Here is a 15,258-nt window from a genome sequence, read left to right on the forward strand (position 1 = left end):
ATTATAATATGAATAATATTGACCCTGGGAATAAAACCAGTGACCTTGCGGTTGATCTACATGAAAGCTGTATGCTATGAGTAGTGTATGAAAAGACTAGCAGATGGAGGACAGGTGTGGGGTTGATGGAGACCCAGAGTGGACGTGGGTTAGTGAACCTCAGGATGAATGTCTCAATGTGTGACAAGAATGAAAACAGATAGTGCCGCTGAGAAGGCAAGAAAGTACAAAGGATGCAAGTAAAAAAATATATTGCTGCGGTGTTTGCCTCCGACATAACAGCTATAATCAAAATTTGACGCCATCGGTATCAAGCTATAGGTCTGCGGTGTATTTCTGCTTCTTTACAACTTGTATAGCTCAATAGATCAAAGTGTCAGTCCAACCCAGCAGGACACATAAAACAGACATCATAGGGGTTCATCTTTCCCAGCTCCGATTTGCTGGAGATGTTATCAGCTGGCCACATACTGTATATAAGAGAAAATTTGCTAAACGGACCATCCCCCTGCTCAACCCCCCATTCCCTACCAGTACAAACAAGGCTGCTGGCTATTTAAAAAGAGGTCACCGTAATGCGGAACAGTCACTGTTACTTGTAGCCTGTTCTCTTAATATTTTGTTAATGTCTATGTTCCTTTATGGTGGGCTGTAACTTGTGTTTACGATCATAATTGTTTTGAAGATAAAATATTACATTTATTTGGTTTTTTTATTAGCTGAGTGTGTGTGTGTGTGTGTGAGAGATAGAGAGAGAGAGAGAGAGAGAGAGAGAGAGAGAGAGAGAGAGAGAGAGAGAGAATGTGTGCATCTTACATAACTGTAGTGCCACCAAGTGGACAAAGTACTGAACATCAAAGTACACAAATGTTTATATTTTTTCTCCTGTTAAAGATTTCTCAATGTTAGACTGTTTGCGGTTATAATTTAACAAAAAACAGACATTGTAAGATTATTATCATTACTGTAATTATTACTAATGCACCAAAAATGGGTTTAATTTTTACTTCCTTTTTTTTCTTTTGCTTGTATTTCATTAATTTCATTATTCCCTATATGATCAATTTTCTACATGTAGTAATTATAATGAGTGAAAGTGGAGTAAAATACGACCCCAAATAAGACAAGGAAGTATCTTGACTGGAGTGTATAGGGGTTCCTCACCTGTCCATTGCACCGCTCTACTGTATTTCTGATTCTTACAGGTGGCTTTCTTAATAAAACAAATTGTCAGCAAAGACCCACAGACCCGAGCCCGAAGACTCATCCCGAGACGCATACGGCTGGTGACACAGCATGCAGAATCTGAACCGTCTTCACTTTGGCAGTCAAAATAGAGTCAACCTGATTTAACTGGTAAGAGAAGTGGAGTGAGGTCACACCAGCCACGTATGATGACACAGCTGTCATTTCTGGTGTATTGTGTATGGACCACTATTTACCACATACAAGATGTGACATTACTAGGGGGCTTCTTGGAAGAGGCAAAACCCTTATCACTTTTTCATTTTAAAACAGACTAAATGTATATATATATAAAATGTATGTAAGTTGTCAGTACTTCAAATAGATAAATGTCAAACCCCATTAACCCTTTCACGTGTAGAGATCCCTATCGAATCCCTATCGACACACAAACTATGTATTGATCATGCCCAAAAATGCATGCAAAAACAGATACATCAAAAATACTCGGCAAAATAAAGCCTTTTATTTATTTCTATGAACATTTTAAACTTGAACTCAAGTACATTTTCAAGGCAACTGCGGGAATGCTCAAAACACAACCCTCATCCATTTTGGCTTATCATAGGAAAATATGTAATGTATTAACCCTAAACCACAAACACTTCATTCTTCACGAAAAAAGTGTGTCCGTTTCTTTCAAGATAACTTATCTCAGCAGGTCAAAAAAATCACAGCGGTTTGGGTCAGGCTTAAGTGTAGATACATAAGGCTTATGTATTTGTGCAGCACATTTTAAGACACTTCTCCTAGATATATTGAGAAAAATGCATAAGACTGTTATTAACAGTGTATTTAAAGGTATAGGTCATCATTTACTCACCCTCAGGGTGTTTCAAATCTGTATAAACGTATTTGTTCTGTTGAAAACCAAAGAATGTTAGCAATTTTCAGTTCTAGGACACATCCACACAATCTAGAATTTTTTTTTTGCTCTGTTGAACATAAAATTTATTATTTTGAAGGATTTATGAAAGCAAAAAGTTTTGGAGCATCTTTGACTAACATTTAATTATTCTACTATGGAAGTCAATTATGTCCCAGAAATGAAAATTTCTATAATTCTTCCAAATATCTTATCAGAACAAAGTCATTTATGCAGGTATAAAATTACATGAGGGTGAGTAAATAAAGTTCTGAAAAGTAAGTCCAGATCAAAGTCTAGACCATCCAGGCACAAACAGCTCACACTTCAAAACCTTTATGTTAAGGTGTATATAGAGCTTACGTATTTGTTTATTAGTGCTCTCATTTCACTCTTAAGGCCCTTTTACAGGTCTTGTGAATCTTACTGAATGCTTATTAGTTTACATAGCCATAAATGTCAAGTTTTATATAATAAAAATCCATACGTTGGCGTTAGATACATCTGTGCATGTAGGCAATGTTTAAGTGTTTTATCCCTCCCAATGTAAACTTATATACATATAAATTAATAATAACACTTGAAATTCATGGATACCTCAAAGGACTATGGTGCTCATTTAACTTCCCTAGCGGGGAGCCTCTTTGTGCTGGCTAAACATTCTGACAGCTTTGCTGTCGTTTCTGATCAGTCTTCCGATTGGCTGGGTTTCTGAATATGTCTCCCAGCAGTCTGCAGCCATCCCAAAATCCCCAGAGCGAGAGCAATGCAGCTCATAGGACATTTGGCAGGTAAAGAGAACAAAGCAGCATGTTCTGTCCCAAAGCTGGGAAACGTCGAAAACTCTCCCAAGCGTCTGAGAATATGTTGTATTTGAGGAAGACACGATGCTCCAAGCTGGTGGGCAAGCTGACGTCTCTGCTCATGATGTAGATACCGTCGTTGTGCAGCGTGCAGGTGAGATTCAGGCCCGACTTGGATGTGTTTTCCTTAAGCTGCAGCCAGTCGCCCGTCTGCACGTTGTAGGACTGTACCGTCAACATGTCATCGGTCTGGTTACTCCTCCGACGTCCTGCTTCTGCTGGTTCTAGCTCATGCGTGTAGCCGCCCACCAGGTAGATGGTGTCTTCCACTGAGAGCATCAGCTGCTTGCGTACATGAGCGGAGCAGGAATGAATCACAGACCATGTGTCAGAGGCAGGGCAGTAGCGCAGCACGCTGGTGTTCCGATCTGAAATATATGGAGAAGAAATTAAGATTTGTAAAAAAAAATGCACATCTACAGTATTTGTTTGTGTTATAGATAAGTCTAACCTCTAGCCGTATAACCGCCCATGACATAGATCATGCCTTGACAATCACAAGCTGAGAACTCAGCCAGTGGGTTGGGCAAAGAGGAGACACACGTCCACCAGTCCTGTTCGGGACTGTAGCACTCCACCGTACCCAGACAATGACCTCCAACTGCATATAGTTTGCCGCTGACCGCCAAGAGCTTGAAGTTGGATCTAGACACGAAAAGCACTTATGAATCTCTTCTGGATAGACTATTATATAAAGAAAAATCTGAGTGATCTACCTTTTTTGGTTTAAAGATGCTACATGATTCCACTCATTCTTGCAAGGGTTGTAGCAGTGGGCGACCGAGATCTCTTGACTAGTCATTCTGTACCCACCAACAATAAACAGGTAGTTGTCCAGAACGGCAGATCCATAACCTCTCACATTGATCATGTCTGAAGGAAGATTGTTGGCAAGAGGTTTCCAGCGTTGCTCTAATTCATTATACCTCAACATGTTCCACGGTTCGTCCTGGTTTGCCAAATCCAAACAAGTATCCGTGAAGTCCCCGATTGCCACTAAAGTGGCCATGCCTTTCATGCGCATATCTCTGATCTCATCCCGGAGAGCTGCTGGCAACATCCGAAACTCCGGCCTGCGCAGCATGGGATGATAATAGCAGCTCATATATTTCAAGCATGCGTGACGCAGATCGTGCGCTCCGTACACTTCAGACAGTTTGTAGAGCTCAACGCAGTTATCAGTTCTGATTTCCGACAGCAGCAGTTTTAATATGGACGTGACCTGCAGGAAGGATGCCGTTTCGATGAGGTCTTCCAGTGTTTCGTTGGAAACTTGAACTTTAGAGGTGTTTATGAACTCCAGCACGAGCTCCAGACCAGGTGCGCTCAGTCCCTGCAGCTGCACCGAATCCTCCGCCGCCTCTCGCATCCCTGAGCTGTATAGCGCACGGAAGTAATCGCTCTTCTCTATGAGTTTGCTTTTACTCACGTTGTACGTTTTGTCATCCATCACGATCGCAATGATCTGCTCGGGCGATGACATGTCTGCTGTTCTGAGATCAGCGCTGCGGCTGTTCTTATTCGACTGTGATTAGAGATGCTTTCCACGGCTTCATCCTTCTGTCCCGAAGTCTATATATGGAAATGTTGCAGTGTCAGCTCATGTGCATGTGTATGTGCACCCATAAACAAGCGTGTCCTTTGTAAACAATGACTGCATTGCAGACGCAAACAAACGGAAGGGCGGCTGCATGTCCTAAATCTTGATTTTTAACCCCCTTAATAATTGTTTAATTTGACAAGCAGATAATGGAATGGGTAGCATGGATCCATTGTCTCTTGTCGTACATTCAACCGGTATACAGTAAGTATAAATAACAATTATGGTATAAAGTTATTTATACTAAAAGACACGCACGTTGAGTTTTCAAATGTAAATCGGTTCCTGTTTTGGTGTTGTTGATATGTGTTGCGTCACGTTGTGTCCTACTTGCACTTATTTTACGCAGTGTTATGTTTTACATCTAGATAAAAGCTTCACATTTACTACATGTAAATATAATATTAGACATACGTTATTTACGTACATTTTACAGTGTTAATGGCACGGATTATATTAAACTACGAAGTAAGAAATGTTATTAGAAACGTTGCGAGTTATATGCGCAGACTTGACGCGTTTGATACACCTTTACTGTGTCAGCCATGTATATCTTCCGGAGAGAAACATAAAAAGCGTGTTTATTTTTTGATTAGGTTTATAATAGATATTGATATATTTTCAAATGTCCTTGTTTGTTTCAAATATTATGTAATAATATACGTTGAATATTTTATACTCATACGCCCATTTTCAGATAGATATTATAAATAGACGATATCTCATGCTCCTGTTTTGACCGGGTTTATTTGGTCGACGCACTCAAATTAACGCCAATGCTTTCACACAAGAGATATTAATTCGAACTGTTATCAACCAACATTTAAATACTCCGCAGTATGGGAGACAAGACTTTGAGAGTGTAAGGATTTTATTTCGTTTCAAATAGCTCATACGTGTGTTTTTTAATGGTTATGTTGTTGATTTGTAACTTTGTAATGCGGTCGTAATTAACAGGACAAACGGAGGTATGTTTGTTACAAACCCACGTGCTTTTGACCACATTTGTTTCTTACCTTAGACTCGTATGCGGGGACGTTGAAGGAAGAATAAATGCTTTGTTCAACCGGGTGAACGCCATTCAGAAAAAGAGCGGTCAATTTGATGTAAGACTGCATATGTTTCCCTCTTTCTTGTTAATTTCGGTATAAAGTTAGCAATAGGGGAGTGAGTTTCATTTAACCATTTTGTTTTGTAGTTGCTTCTGTGTGTTGGTGACTTTTTCGGAACCTCCTCTGAGGCTGAAGCAGAATGGGAGACATACACATCTGGTGCAAAAAAGGGTAACGTTGCCAGATTGAATACTATTTCTTCATCAAATCACACAAAGAAACTGACTTTGTGATCTTTCCTTACCTTTTGAAACCCCAGCACCCATCCACACTTACATTCTCGGGGCAGCCAGCCAAGAAACCGTAAAATATTATCCAAGTCCAGATGGCTCTGAGCTGGCAGAAAACATAATTTGCTTGGGTAAGAGACATCTGAATTTCTATTTTCAATGCAAAACATTGAAAGGCGGTGTGTGTTTGAGCCCCTTTATTTGTTTCCCAGGCCGAAGGGGCATATTCACAGGGGCATCGGGGCTTCAGATTGCTTATGTCAGTGGCAGCGAAGCTAAACAGGAACCTGCCCCCTCACACTGCTACACTCCTAAAGACATGGGTGCCCTTGTCACTCCGCTGCTGTCTAACTCAAAGTTTCGAGGAGTTGACATTCTTCTGACCTCACAGTGGCCTCGAGGCGTGTGGCAATATGGAAACAGTCCCGTTAGTCCTTTAAATGTGATCATTTCATGCAATTTAAATCGCTATTACACACATTTCCTCATCATGTGTTTGTATGATGTTATGTCCTTGTTTCTTTGTAGGAAGTTGACACAAAGTGTTGTGGGGTTTCGTCCATTGCAGAACTTGCTGACAAGCTCAAGCCTCGCTACCATTTTGCAGGACTGGAAGGGGTACATTACGAGAGGCTACCTTACAGGTGCGGTATAACACCATCATGATTTTTTTTATCTTTTGAGATTTCAAATGCTATGAACCATGTATGTTCATTCGCAGGAACCATGTGGTCCTTCAAGAGAATGCACAACATGTAAGCAGATTCATCGCCCTGGCAACCGTCAACAATCCTGCCAAGAAAAAGGTACAGGGATGCTGGTTAGATCAAAAAGTTACAAGTTATCGTTTTAAATAGTAGAAACTAACAACTGAACCGCTTTAATACCTGAATTTGTATTACTTGAAAAGTATATGTTGGAAAAATATATTCTGTTTATCTTCTATTGCAGTACTTGTATGCCTTTAACATAGTCCCAATGAAAACCATGGACCCCACAGAGTTGGTCAAACAGCCACAGGATGTCACAGAGAATCCCTACAGGAAACCTATGAAAGATGGGAAGAATGAAAAGCCGCCCTCCTTTGTGCCTGAGCCAGAGGTATGTCCCTACACGTTTCCATGTGAAACTGATTAGTAACTATAAACAAGTCTTGATGATTTTCTTATTTAGCTTCTGAGATGATTGTATCCTCTCTATATTAGGAGGAACCAGCTGCACAGTTTTTCTTCGACATGGGTGAGAAGAAACAGCAGCATCAGGGCAGAAAGAGACACACGGATGGAGACCGATCCAGTCAACACAAACAGCCCCGCAAACCGCGTGAGTCCACTTGCCTCCCCTCTTTCTCTTATGGGATTTTCAGTATCTTCAATTTAGTAAAACGAGTAACCACGAATATATTTGTTCCTTGAGCATTACAGATTTTGTTCCGTTATACTTAAAATGTTGTTGTATACATTATCTCTCTTCTCATAATAGCACAGCCCAATGGACCCTGTTGGTTCTGCCTCGCCAGTCCAGAAGTTGAAAAGCATTTGGTCATAAGCATCGGAACGCATGTGAGAAAACAGCCTTGTTTTTTTGTTTTGGTTGTGATGTTTCTTGTGGATTTACCACCAGTGTGTGCCCTGTAGTGCTACATGGCTCTGGCTAAAGGCGGCCTTACCCCGGACCATGTTCTTTTGCTGCCCATCGGGCATTACCAGTCAGTGGTTGATTTGGCATCTGAGGTGGTTGAAGAAATGGAGAAATACAAGACTGCCGTCAAGAACTTCTGCAAAAGCAAGGGCTGTCGGTGCGTCCTCTTTGAGAGGAACTACCGCAGTCAGCACCTTCAACTACAGGTCTGTCAACCTTCCCTGCTTATAAATGTGGGATTTTGATTAATATGTATGTTTTGGGATTGTGGCTTCTGCCCGAACAGATAGACCTGTATAGATCTCAGGTCAGTCTAAGCAGAGCCACATATATAATAGAGAGCCTGGTACATACGTCAATATGGAGAGCATGAGAGATTTCAGTTCTTCACCAGTAACCGGCTTTTACATGCATTTCATCAGTTTAAGTCTGAGTGGATAGTAACTGTCTGTCTGCCCTGATGAGAAGTTCTTTCTGAGGGACACACACCCGATGATGACCAATAAATGTGACTTGTCGAAGGCTTTGTCATGAGAAAGTTATGCATAGTTGGCTCAACGGTAGTGTTCTGTCTTCATCCTCAGGTAGTGCCTGTACCCATGGATAAGTGCAGTACAGAAGACATCAAAGAGGCGTTTATGACACAGGCTGAAGAGCAGAAGATGGAGCTGATGGAGATTCCACCTCACACAGACCTCAAGCAGGTACAGTAGCTGCCAACCTTCTCTCAAACTGGACTTAAATCAGAATAAATTAGTTACACTGATGTTTCCCATCTGCAGATCGCTCCCCCGGGAACGCCGTACTTTTACGTGGAGCTGGATTCCGGCGAGAAGCTGTTTTATAGAATAAAGAAAAATTTCCCTCTGCAGTTCGGCAGGTATTTGGAACCTTGATATGTTTCTGCATTTAGGGGAGATGGCCATTCATATATCGCATTTCTCTTCATAGTTAACTGAATGTTTGTAAATGTGTGGTCAGTGTGTCGTAAACGTTTGTTGTAGACTTTGCATAACCAAACATTTTTTCTGCATGCATGTTATAAATCTTTCTGCTTGTATATGCGTCTGCCCTCAGGGAGGTGTTGGCGAGCGAGGCGGTGTTGAACATCCCAATGCGTGCTGACTGGAGAGAATGTAAATGCACGAAGGAAGAGGAAGAGGATTTTACCAAACAAGTGCGCTCTGACTTCCGGACCTTTGACTTTGCCCTGGATGACTAAGGAAACATGCTGGATACCTTTAGATTTTAATTTCTGTTGATAAACCTCGCGGATGAGGTTATGATGTCAGTGTACAGTGTCTACAAATATACATTTTAAACCTTTTATGATTTTAAAATCTTATGTAGGAAGCGGTGGAATTTGTTTTGGGACTAATTAAAGTCATTTTTTTCAAGTTTGTAATCTCAGTGTTTTCTACTGTTGGATAATGTCCTTTTGTTTTTAGACTTTTTTATTATTCTCCTTTTGTAGCGAAATGCATGTGCATTTGATGTGTGGCTTCAAATGTGTTATTACTGGAGTTGTTTATGTAGACATTACAACACAAACCAGTTGTTGAGGGTAGACATGGCATGTTGAATATCTCGTTTTGATTGTATTATTTTTTTTTGGTCAAAAAACAGAGCAAAGGTCAATTTCATTGTATTGGTGTCACCAGTTTTGTATATAAAATAAGTTTGTACAAGCATTGTACAAGCAGATATTTATTTGGTTTATACTTATTTATTAATGTCCACAACCGGCTTTTCTGTATTTGAGTCCACTTTTATTATGCCCTGAAAGCGGAAGGGTTGAGGACTTTTATTTTATCCGTGACGCGGAACTGTTGCTGGACTCTCTTAAGTCACGTGAGAATCTGTTTTCACAGATATGTAATTGTTTCATCGTGCTGCACTTACAGCGTAAATCTTAAATTAAAACAAAACAAATAAGTGACTGACATGGATGAGGACGGGTTGCCCATAGTGGGATCTGGAATAGATCTTACAAAGGTGAGTTTAACATTGTAATATCAGTTACATCTCACATGATTGTTTCCTCTCTCAGCGTGTGTGTGTTAGTGTTAGTGTATGTTTAGAACACATCTGTTATGACTTATTTAATAAAAATGGTGTTTTTGTGGTTAGGTCCCAGCGATTCAACAGCGGAGGATAATAGCTTTCCTTAACCAGTTCATCGTTCATACTGTCAGATTCCTGAACCGATTTTCAACTGTTTGTGAGGAGGTACGACACCCTGTTTTCATAGCATTACACACTTTATTTTTACGTTACGCACATGTCAGTGAATAAATGACGTTTGCTTTTCCAGAAACTGTCGACGGTGTCTTTACGGATCCAGCAAATTGAAACCACGCTCAGTATATTGGAGGCGAAGGTAACTCGACTCAAGTGTCATTTTCTCCAACAATTAAAATGATCTTTAAATAATTCTGTGTAAACTTGCAGTTGGCCTCTATTCCCGGCTTAGAAGACGTAACAGTTGATGGAGTGCGACCGTCTGCGCAAACGAATGGTCCCACAGTAGATGGGAGTCATCCCTCGGGCTCCTCTACTGTTCCTCCCCCTGAGGTATCAGCTTGTTACCATATTAACACATTCATTTATTAATCTTGTTACATGAGCTATTTATTAAAAATCAGACATAGAACAGACGCTAGAAGAGTAGTTTGTTACTAATACTCAATATACTTTTGCGTCCAAGGTAACTAGGCAACCACAGGGGGTCACCCAGGAGCCGAAAGCAGAAGCCCCGGCGGAAAATGTGATGACTGTTGCAAAGGACCCGCGATATGCCCGATATCTTAAAATGGTGCAAGTGGTATGTGCATCTCTGTTAAGATTATTCTCATTACTATGAGTATATTATTGTCCATCACTATTGTTGTTGCTCTATCACACAGGGTGTTCCAGTCATGGCTATTAAAAACAAGATGATACTAGAGGGTTTGGACCCCAGTTTGCTCGAGTAAGTTCATCTGCACATATTCTATTATGTAGTGACTGTGTATGTGTATTGTTCATCATTTGTGTCTGTGCATCTTTTAGTACCCCTGATGCACCTGTTCCAGACAGTGGCAAAAAAGTGATGGATGAGCAAGATGATGATAGCTCGGGCAGCGAATCCTCTTTTAGTGACTGATCGGTCCCTTTCCCATGAGCTTTGTGTTTAACAGGCCTGCACAGGCCAGCAGGAACCGCGCTCATGCAAATGCACTTAAATGTCCATGGGACAGTCTAGTTAAGGCACTATGGTTGAAACAGCTTGGAGACAGTGTACCACACATGCTGTCCCTTAGTTGGAGAGGATAAAAATGCTCACTATGTGAGATTGCAAATGATTTTGTTATAATTAGCCGGTTTGTGTCTGTTTAAGTGCTGCTGTCATTTGTGTTACATGCCTAACATGTATATTTCATACCAATATATGTCCGTGACTATGTTGAAATAGACACAATCAGCAAGTGATCTGTTAAGAAATTGATTTCGAAATAATATTGAGGGTAATATAATTATTTTCATGTTGGATTACAATTTTACAATGCCTTGCAGTACAATTTAGTAATATCAATAACAGAAATTATATCAAGCCTTGTTCGGTAGAATTGGTGAGTTTGTAAGAATAATGATTGTCTTTTTCAAATTACATTAATAACAAAACGTGTTATTAAAATCTTGCTGTTATAGAGAAGTTGAGTACAATTATGTTTCTTTAAAAACACAATATTTTCCTTTCCTAGGAAATGCTGAAGCAGTCCCTTTGTGTTTCTTTAACCCCATCAGTTATGACATCACTTTAATGTATTTTTATTGAATCATTAAATCAGACATGCATCGTGCAAGACCACATTGCATAAAGTGCACAATCTTAACACAGTTGTGGTTCATTATTAGCTGCAGTGAAGTAAAATGCTTTAAATAATTACAGGGATAAACAAATACAGAAATAACTGACATAGCAGGAAATTCTAATATAACATAAGCAATGGTTGTTTTACACGTAGTACAGAAATCGAGGTATACATGTATCCAAGACACATTTTAAGTTTTATAAATATAGACTTTTATTGTCTCGGTTATAAAATGCATTATAATTTTTTTATATCATGATCTCTTTTATATCATGATCAGCAGGTGCATGATCCCATAAAGTGTATGTTTCAAGTCCATGTTTTATTCCTTAAAAAAAACATAATTTGATGTTCAAAAACTGGCTGTAGTATAAACAACACATCTATACACAGCAAATGATCACACCATATCAGACCTTTAAAACTTGAAAAATGTACAAGTTGTATAAAAATACAAATCTATTAAAAATGCGCTTTCAAACAGTAAACAAATTGACTCATGTAATACAGTATGATGTTGGGGTCACAAACACTCTCTCAAGTTAACGGTCAGTTTCAGAGTGAATTGCTGAAAGAGAAAGATTCATACGAGTTATGATTCATACCATAGAGACTTTCAATGTCCCCTTTTTTTGACCCACCCAGACAGATTTACATGATAAAAATGAGTTATGAGTGAATGTGGTGCCAGGATTAGACAACTTTGCAGGCAATTAAACTAATATCCTTCAAGAAACAGTGACACCACATAACATAAATCTGTTAATAAATGTTGTACACTCACCTGGAACTCTCTGATGTAGGTAAAGAAGAAGAACACAAAACTAAAGGCAGTGATCCATTCACATATAGCACTCACAATATGAAGTTTGTAATCCTTAAAAATAAGTTACATGTTGTGTATTACATAACTGCTTGTGTTTGAGTTTTTAGGGTAAATCTGAATACTGAATTGTTGAACAGACATATATTTACCTTATCATCACTGGTCCAGTGAGGTTGACTTGTTCCGACTTGTACTGCACAGATAATGGCTGAAAGGGTATGTTAAAGAGCATCAGCTGATGCCAAATTTGTTGAATTCTAATTAATATATACTGTATGTAAGCTGTTAGAAGTAATGTACATTTACTCATCACCAATACTACATCTAACGGCATGAATGTGAAATACAAATAATTTTATAAGTTAATCTTTATGATACTGGGAGGATACTGGGAAATGCTGCCAGAAAGGCCACTCCAGCAAAGACTGCACGGACATGACACACGACCTTTGAAGATCCATAAGGATGACCACGGTATGATATCACGCTTTGAAGAACAGTGTATGCAACTCCACAGACGAAAAACAATAACGCTCCAAAATCATGAGCGTATTCGACTGTTGTCTCCTAGAACAATACAGACATACAGTCAGAATTGAACTCATTCCCATAAAAAGTCACTCGCCACTTTAACCAAAAAAACTCAAATCTGTTTATTTAGCCCAAAAGAGTTTTGTTAAACAGAATGTTGCTTCCCATATGATGCAAGTGAATGGTGACCAAGGCTGTCAAGTAACATTTTCAGTGAGTGAGTCAAATGTATCTGTGTGTGTATACATGTGCAACTGTGCATGAGTGAGTGATCTATCCCTTTGACAACAGCCACATGTGAACTTTTAAGAAATTATATATATGAAACCTTTAAGTTGCCGTACCTGAAATGTAGCCACAAAACACATGCCAACACAAGATAGGACGCCAAAACCAAACGATGCCTTGTTCAGATTAGGAGACACTGCACCCGTTGTCTCATGTACCCTCTCCACAAACTTATATTCTGTGTACATGGTGGCTAATGCTAGAAAACAAGTAACATGCACTGATTATTATAGACAGAAAGCAATAGATTATCAAATGGCTAATGTTGCACAAATCATTATGTGTATGCAGAATGATGCGAAATGAGAACGTCTACTGGTGATATATTCACATGAAAACCCATGAATCGTGATTAAGTTTCATTTCTTTAGCTGTTTTTTTTTTTTTTGAACTGCAGCTGTGTGAAACTGATGGGAACAATTAGGTTTTCGTTTTTGACAGAAAGAGAACTGAGACTTTTTCGAGAGAGATTCCATTGTTGCTAAAGAAAAGTACAGAGTCATTCCCACAGCTTCTCTCTCACATGTCAAAACCACATTGTGCAGTTGACTTAGAATTACACAATTTCCGAAATGGTTGTGATACCAGGTAACAGGAGTTCCCTGAAGCTACTGCAAGGGAATTTCAGTGTTTATTAAGCTTGTTTTGTCTGAAAAAGGAGCATGAAGTTTCTTGTGGAGTTTGGTAAAGTGAACACACGCATATAAATTACATTTATTTGGTAACTTACATTTATTAAATGAAGGTAATCTCACCTGCAAAGGCTGTAATTGTAGACATGAACCCAAACAAACAGCTCTCCGGCGGAACGGCTCCTGTATCACTAATAGAAACATTAAAGGAATGATAGTTCAGAAATAAAATGAAATGCACATTCAAATAAATGCAGTTTTTACTAAATAGCAGTGATACTTAAGTACAAGAAGTTGTGTAATGACTTATTATTTACAAGTGACGTGGGGATGTGTGTATTAAAATTCTTGTCTTTAAAACTGATTAGTATGGTTGTGGTTTCTTTGTAGATAATGCACAACTACCGACCTCCTCACTGAGATGCCTTCTGTATCAGTGCCCACAACCATAGCTGCACAAATGTTGTTACTTCCAGAATAAACATTTTGAACGTGTAATAAGACACCAGGAAGTTATATAATCAGAACTGTATATGTTTTATTATGAAATCATTTTCACTAAGGATGTTTGTCTTCAGTCGCCTCCGCTGAATACTAAGTGTTGAACAAGTGCCAACACACGTAGTGCGGAAAGCGAAACTAAACGAGCTCTTCGCAAAAAACTTACTTAGTTTTCACATATTTACAACACACAGGTTTAAATAATAAAAAGCAACATATGGATTTAGTTGGTTAGATTTTTAACTTTATAATCCCAGTTTTTGGGGTATGTTGAGCTATGCATACTGATCCAGATGTGTAAATTAAAAATCGAATCACATACCTTATATACGGGACGATAACATCAACATCTCCCCGAAACAATGCGATGATATAAGAAACTATGAACGTGCTCGATGACCAAATGACCAAAAAAGTAGGTAAAAAGCACATTCCTTCCATAAACCAAACCATCGTGCCCGAGGGGTGAATGTAATCCGTGCATCACTATTCACAAACTACAAAAGAAAAGTTAATCGCAGCAATCTAACATTAATAATAGGTGTTGCATACAGATACTGTACTACAGTCACTATAGCCTGCCATTTATAACGTTAACTATATTGTCACGTGTTCAAAGTGAATATGTTTCTCTTCCTCATTGTTTTACCCATAGATTGATGACACCAGATCGAGCAGCTTTCTTTGTTTCTTCAGATAAATGTTTGTTGTATTTCAGTTTAATGCTATTAAACTAAAAGGGTAAATTGCATCAGCCAGTGTGTCTTTTATTAAATATAACTGAACGTAGACAGTCAATACAAAATAACTCAATTTTACAATAATAAATAATAAAAACATATACAACAAATACATTTATTTTAACACATTACACATTTATGGTAACACATTATTTATATAAGCGTATTTTACTTTTATTTTCATTTTTATTCAGTTTACCTTTTCTATGTTTTGTACACTTTTGCGCACTCACAATATAGATAAAGTATTAAATCAAGCGTGAAATTAATTTGACACATTTTAGAAACGAATTGGTGCAAGGAACAAATCTTTAAAACCGTATGTCATGA

General features: G+C 38.8%; 4 protein-coding genes across 7 annotated transcripts; 2 read left to right on the forward strand and 2 right to left on the reverse strand.

Annotated features, from left to right (window-relative positions):
• Positions 1 to 1,698: 1,698 nt before the first annotated feature.
• klhl42 (kelch-like family, member 42) lies at positions 1,699 to 4,472 on the reverse strand. Its single transcript, XM_056747584.1, has 3 exons — positions 3,690 to 4,472; positions 3,425 to 3,618; positions 1,699 to 3,341 (listed from the first exon to the last, which is right to left on the reverse strand). Exons 1-3 carry the CDS (start codon positions 4,454 to 4,456, stop codon positions 2,884 to 2,886), a joined length of 1,419 nt encoding a protein of 472 aa, XP_056603562.1. The 5' UTR covers positions 4,457 to 4,472; the 3' UTR covers positions 1,699 to 2,883.
• A 167-nt stretch (positions 4,473 to 4,639) lies between these two features.
• On the forward strand, positions 4,640 to 8,956 carry cwf19l1 (CWF19 like cell cycle control factor 1). 4 transcript variants are annotated; one of them, XM_056747579.1, is made up of 14 exons: positions 4,640 to 4,777; positions 5,595 to 5,679; positions 5,772 to 5,856; positions 5,945 to 6,046; positions 6,128 to 6,357; positions 6,444 to 6,559; positions 6,637 to 6,721; positions 6,867 to 7,016; positions 7,121 to 7,238; positions 7,398 to 7,477; positions 7,553 to 7,762; positions 8,141 to 8,260; positions 8,339 to 8,436; positions 8,634 to 8,956. In XM_056747579.1, exons 1-14 carry the CDS (start codon positions 4,728 to 4,730, stop codon positions 8,776 to 8,778), a joined length of 1,674 nt encoding a protein of 557 aa, XP_056603557.1. In that variant the 5' UTR covers positions 4,640 to 4,727; the 3' UTR covers positions 8,779 to 8,956. The 4 variants fall into 4 exon arrangements, with proteins under 4 accessions (XP_056603557.1, XP_056603558.1, XP_056603560.1 ...); XM_056747580.1 differs by having other exon boundaries at positions 6,128 to 6,342; XM_056747582.1 differs by lacking the exon at positions 4,640 to 4,777 and adding an exon at positions 5,287 to 5,435.
• Positions 8,957 to 9,349: 393 nt separating this feature from the next.
• On the forward strand, positions 9,350 to 11,250 carry washc3 (WASH complex subunit 3). Its single transcript, XM_056747587.1, has 7 exons — positions 9,350 to 9,551; positions 9,687 to 9,785; positions 9,871 to 9,936; positions 10,008 to 10,130; positions 10,264 to 10,380; positions 10,463 to 10,527; positions 10,608 to 11,250. Exons 1-7 carry the CDS (start codon positions 9,501 to 9,503, stop codon positions 10,699 to 10,701), a joined length of 615 nt encoding a protein of 204 aa, XP_056603565.1. The 5' UTR covers positions 9,350 to 9,500; the 3' UTR covers positions 10,702 to 11,250.
• A 100-nt stretch (positions 11,251 to 11,350) lies between these two features.
• Positions 11,351 to 14,797, reverse strand: dram1 (DNA-damage regulated autophagy modulator 1). The gene is made up of 7 exons (XM_056747586.1): positions 14,511 to 14,797; positions 13,811 to 13,878; positions 13,112 to 13,254; positions 12,626 to 12,803; positions 12,386 to 12,444; positions 12,195 to 12,287; positions 11,351 to 11,978 (listed from the first exon to the last, which is right to left on the reverse strand). Exons 1-7 carry the CDS (start codon positions 14,639 to 14,641, stop codon positions 11,934 to 11,936), a joined length of 717 nt encoding a protein of 238 aa, XP_056603564.1. The 5' UTR covers positions 14,642 to 14,797; the 3' UTR covers positions 11,351 to 11,933.
• Positions 14,798 to 15,258: the final 461 nt, after the last annotated feature.

The sequence above is a fragment of the Triplophysa dalaica genome, chromosome 5, assembly GCF_015846415.1.
Source record: "Triplophysa dalaica isolate WHDGS20190420 chromosome 5, ASM1584641v1, whole genome shotgun sequence".
NCBI lineage: Eukaryota > Metazoa > Chordata > Actinopteri > Cypriniformes > Nemacheilidae > Triplophysa > Triplophysa dalaica.

What these genes read in the sequence shown, in the direction of transcription:
- klhl42 (XM_056747584.1), bottom strand. Translation starts at nt 4,456, where the DNA reads ATGTCATCGCCCGAGCAGATCATTGCGATCGTGATGGATGACAAAACG. An exon ending in GCATCTTTAAACCAAAAAAG is followed by an intron (nt 3,619 to 3,689) that starts GTAGATCACTCA and finishes TTTCGTGTCTAG; the next exon opens with ATCCAACTTCAAGCTCTTGG. An exon ending in GGGCGGTTATACGGCTAGAG is followed by an intron (nt 3,342 to 3,424) that starts GTTAGACTTATC and finishes CATATATTTCAG; the next exon opens with ATCGGAACACCAGCGTGCTG.
- washc3 (XM_056747587.1), top strand. Translation starts at nt 9,501, where the DNA reads ATGGATGAGGACGGGTTGCCCATAGTGGGATCTGGAATAGATCTTACA. An exon ending in CTGGAATAGATCTTACAAAG is followed by an intron (nt 9,552 to 9,686) that starts GTGAGTTTAACA and finishes TTTTGTGGTTAG; the next exon opens with GTCCCAGCGATTCAACAGCG. An exon ending in CTACTGTTCCTCCCCCTGAG is followed by an intron (nt 10,131 to 10,263) that starts GTATCAGCTTGT and finishes TTTGCGTCCAAG; the next exon opens with GTAACTAGGCAACCACAGGG.
- dram1 (XM_056747586.1), bottom strand. Translation starts at nt 14,641, where the DNA reads ATGGTTTGGTTTATGGAAGGAATGTGCTTTTTACCTACTTTTTTGGTC. An exon ending in TACAATTACAGCCTTTGCAG is followed by an intron (nt 13,255 to 13,810) that starts GTGAGATTACCT and finishes CTTGTTTTCTAG; the next exon opens with CATTAGCCACCATGTACACA. An exon ending in CCTACATCAGAGAGTTCCAG is followed by an intron (nt 11,979 to 12,194) that starts GTGAGTGTACAA and finishes TTTCTCTTTCAG; the next exon opens with CAATTCACTCTGAAACTGAC.
- cwf19l1 (XM_056747579.1), top strand. Translation starts at nt 4,728, where the DNA reads ATGGGTAGCATGGATCCATTGTCTCTTGTCGTACATTCAACCGGTATA. An exon ending in AAAAGAGCGGTCAATTTGAT is followed by an intron (nt 5,680 to 5,771) that starts GTAAGACTGCAT and finishes TTTGTTTTGTAG; the next exon opens with TTGCTTCTGTGTGTTGGTGA. An exon ending in TACGAGAGGCTACCTTACAG is followed by an intron (nt 6,560 to 6,636) that starts GTGCGGTATAAC and finishes GTTCATTCGCAG; the next exon opens with GAACCATGTGGTCCTTCAAG.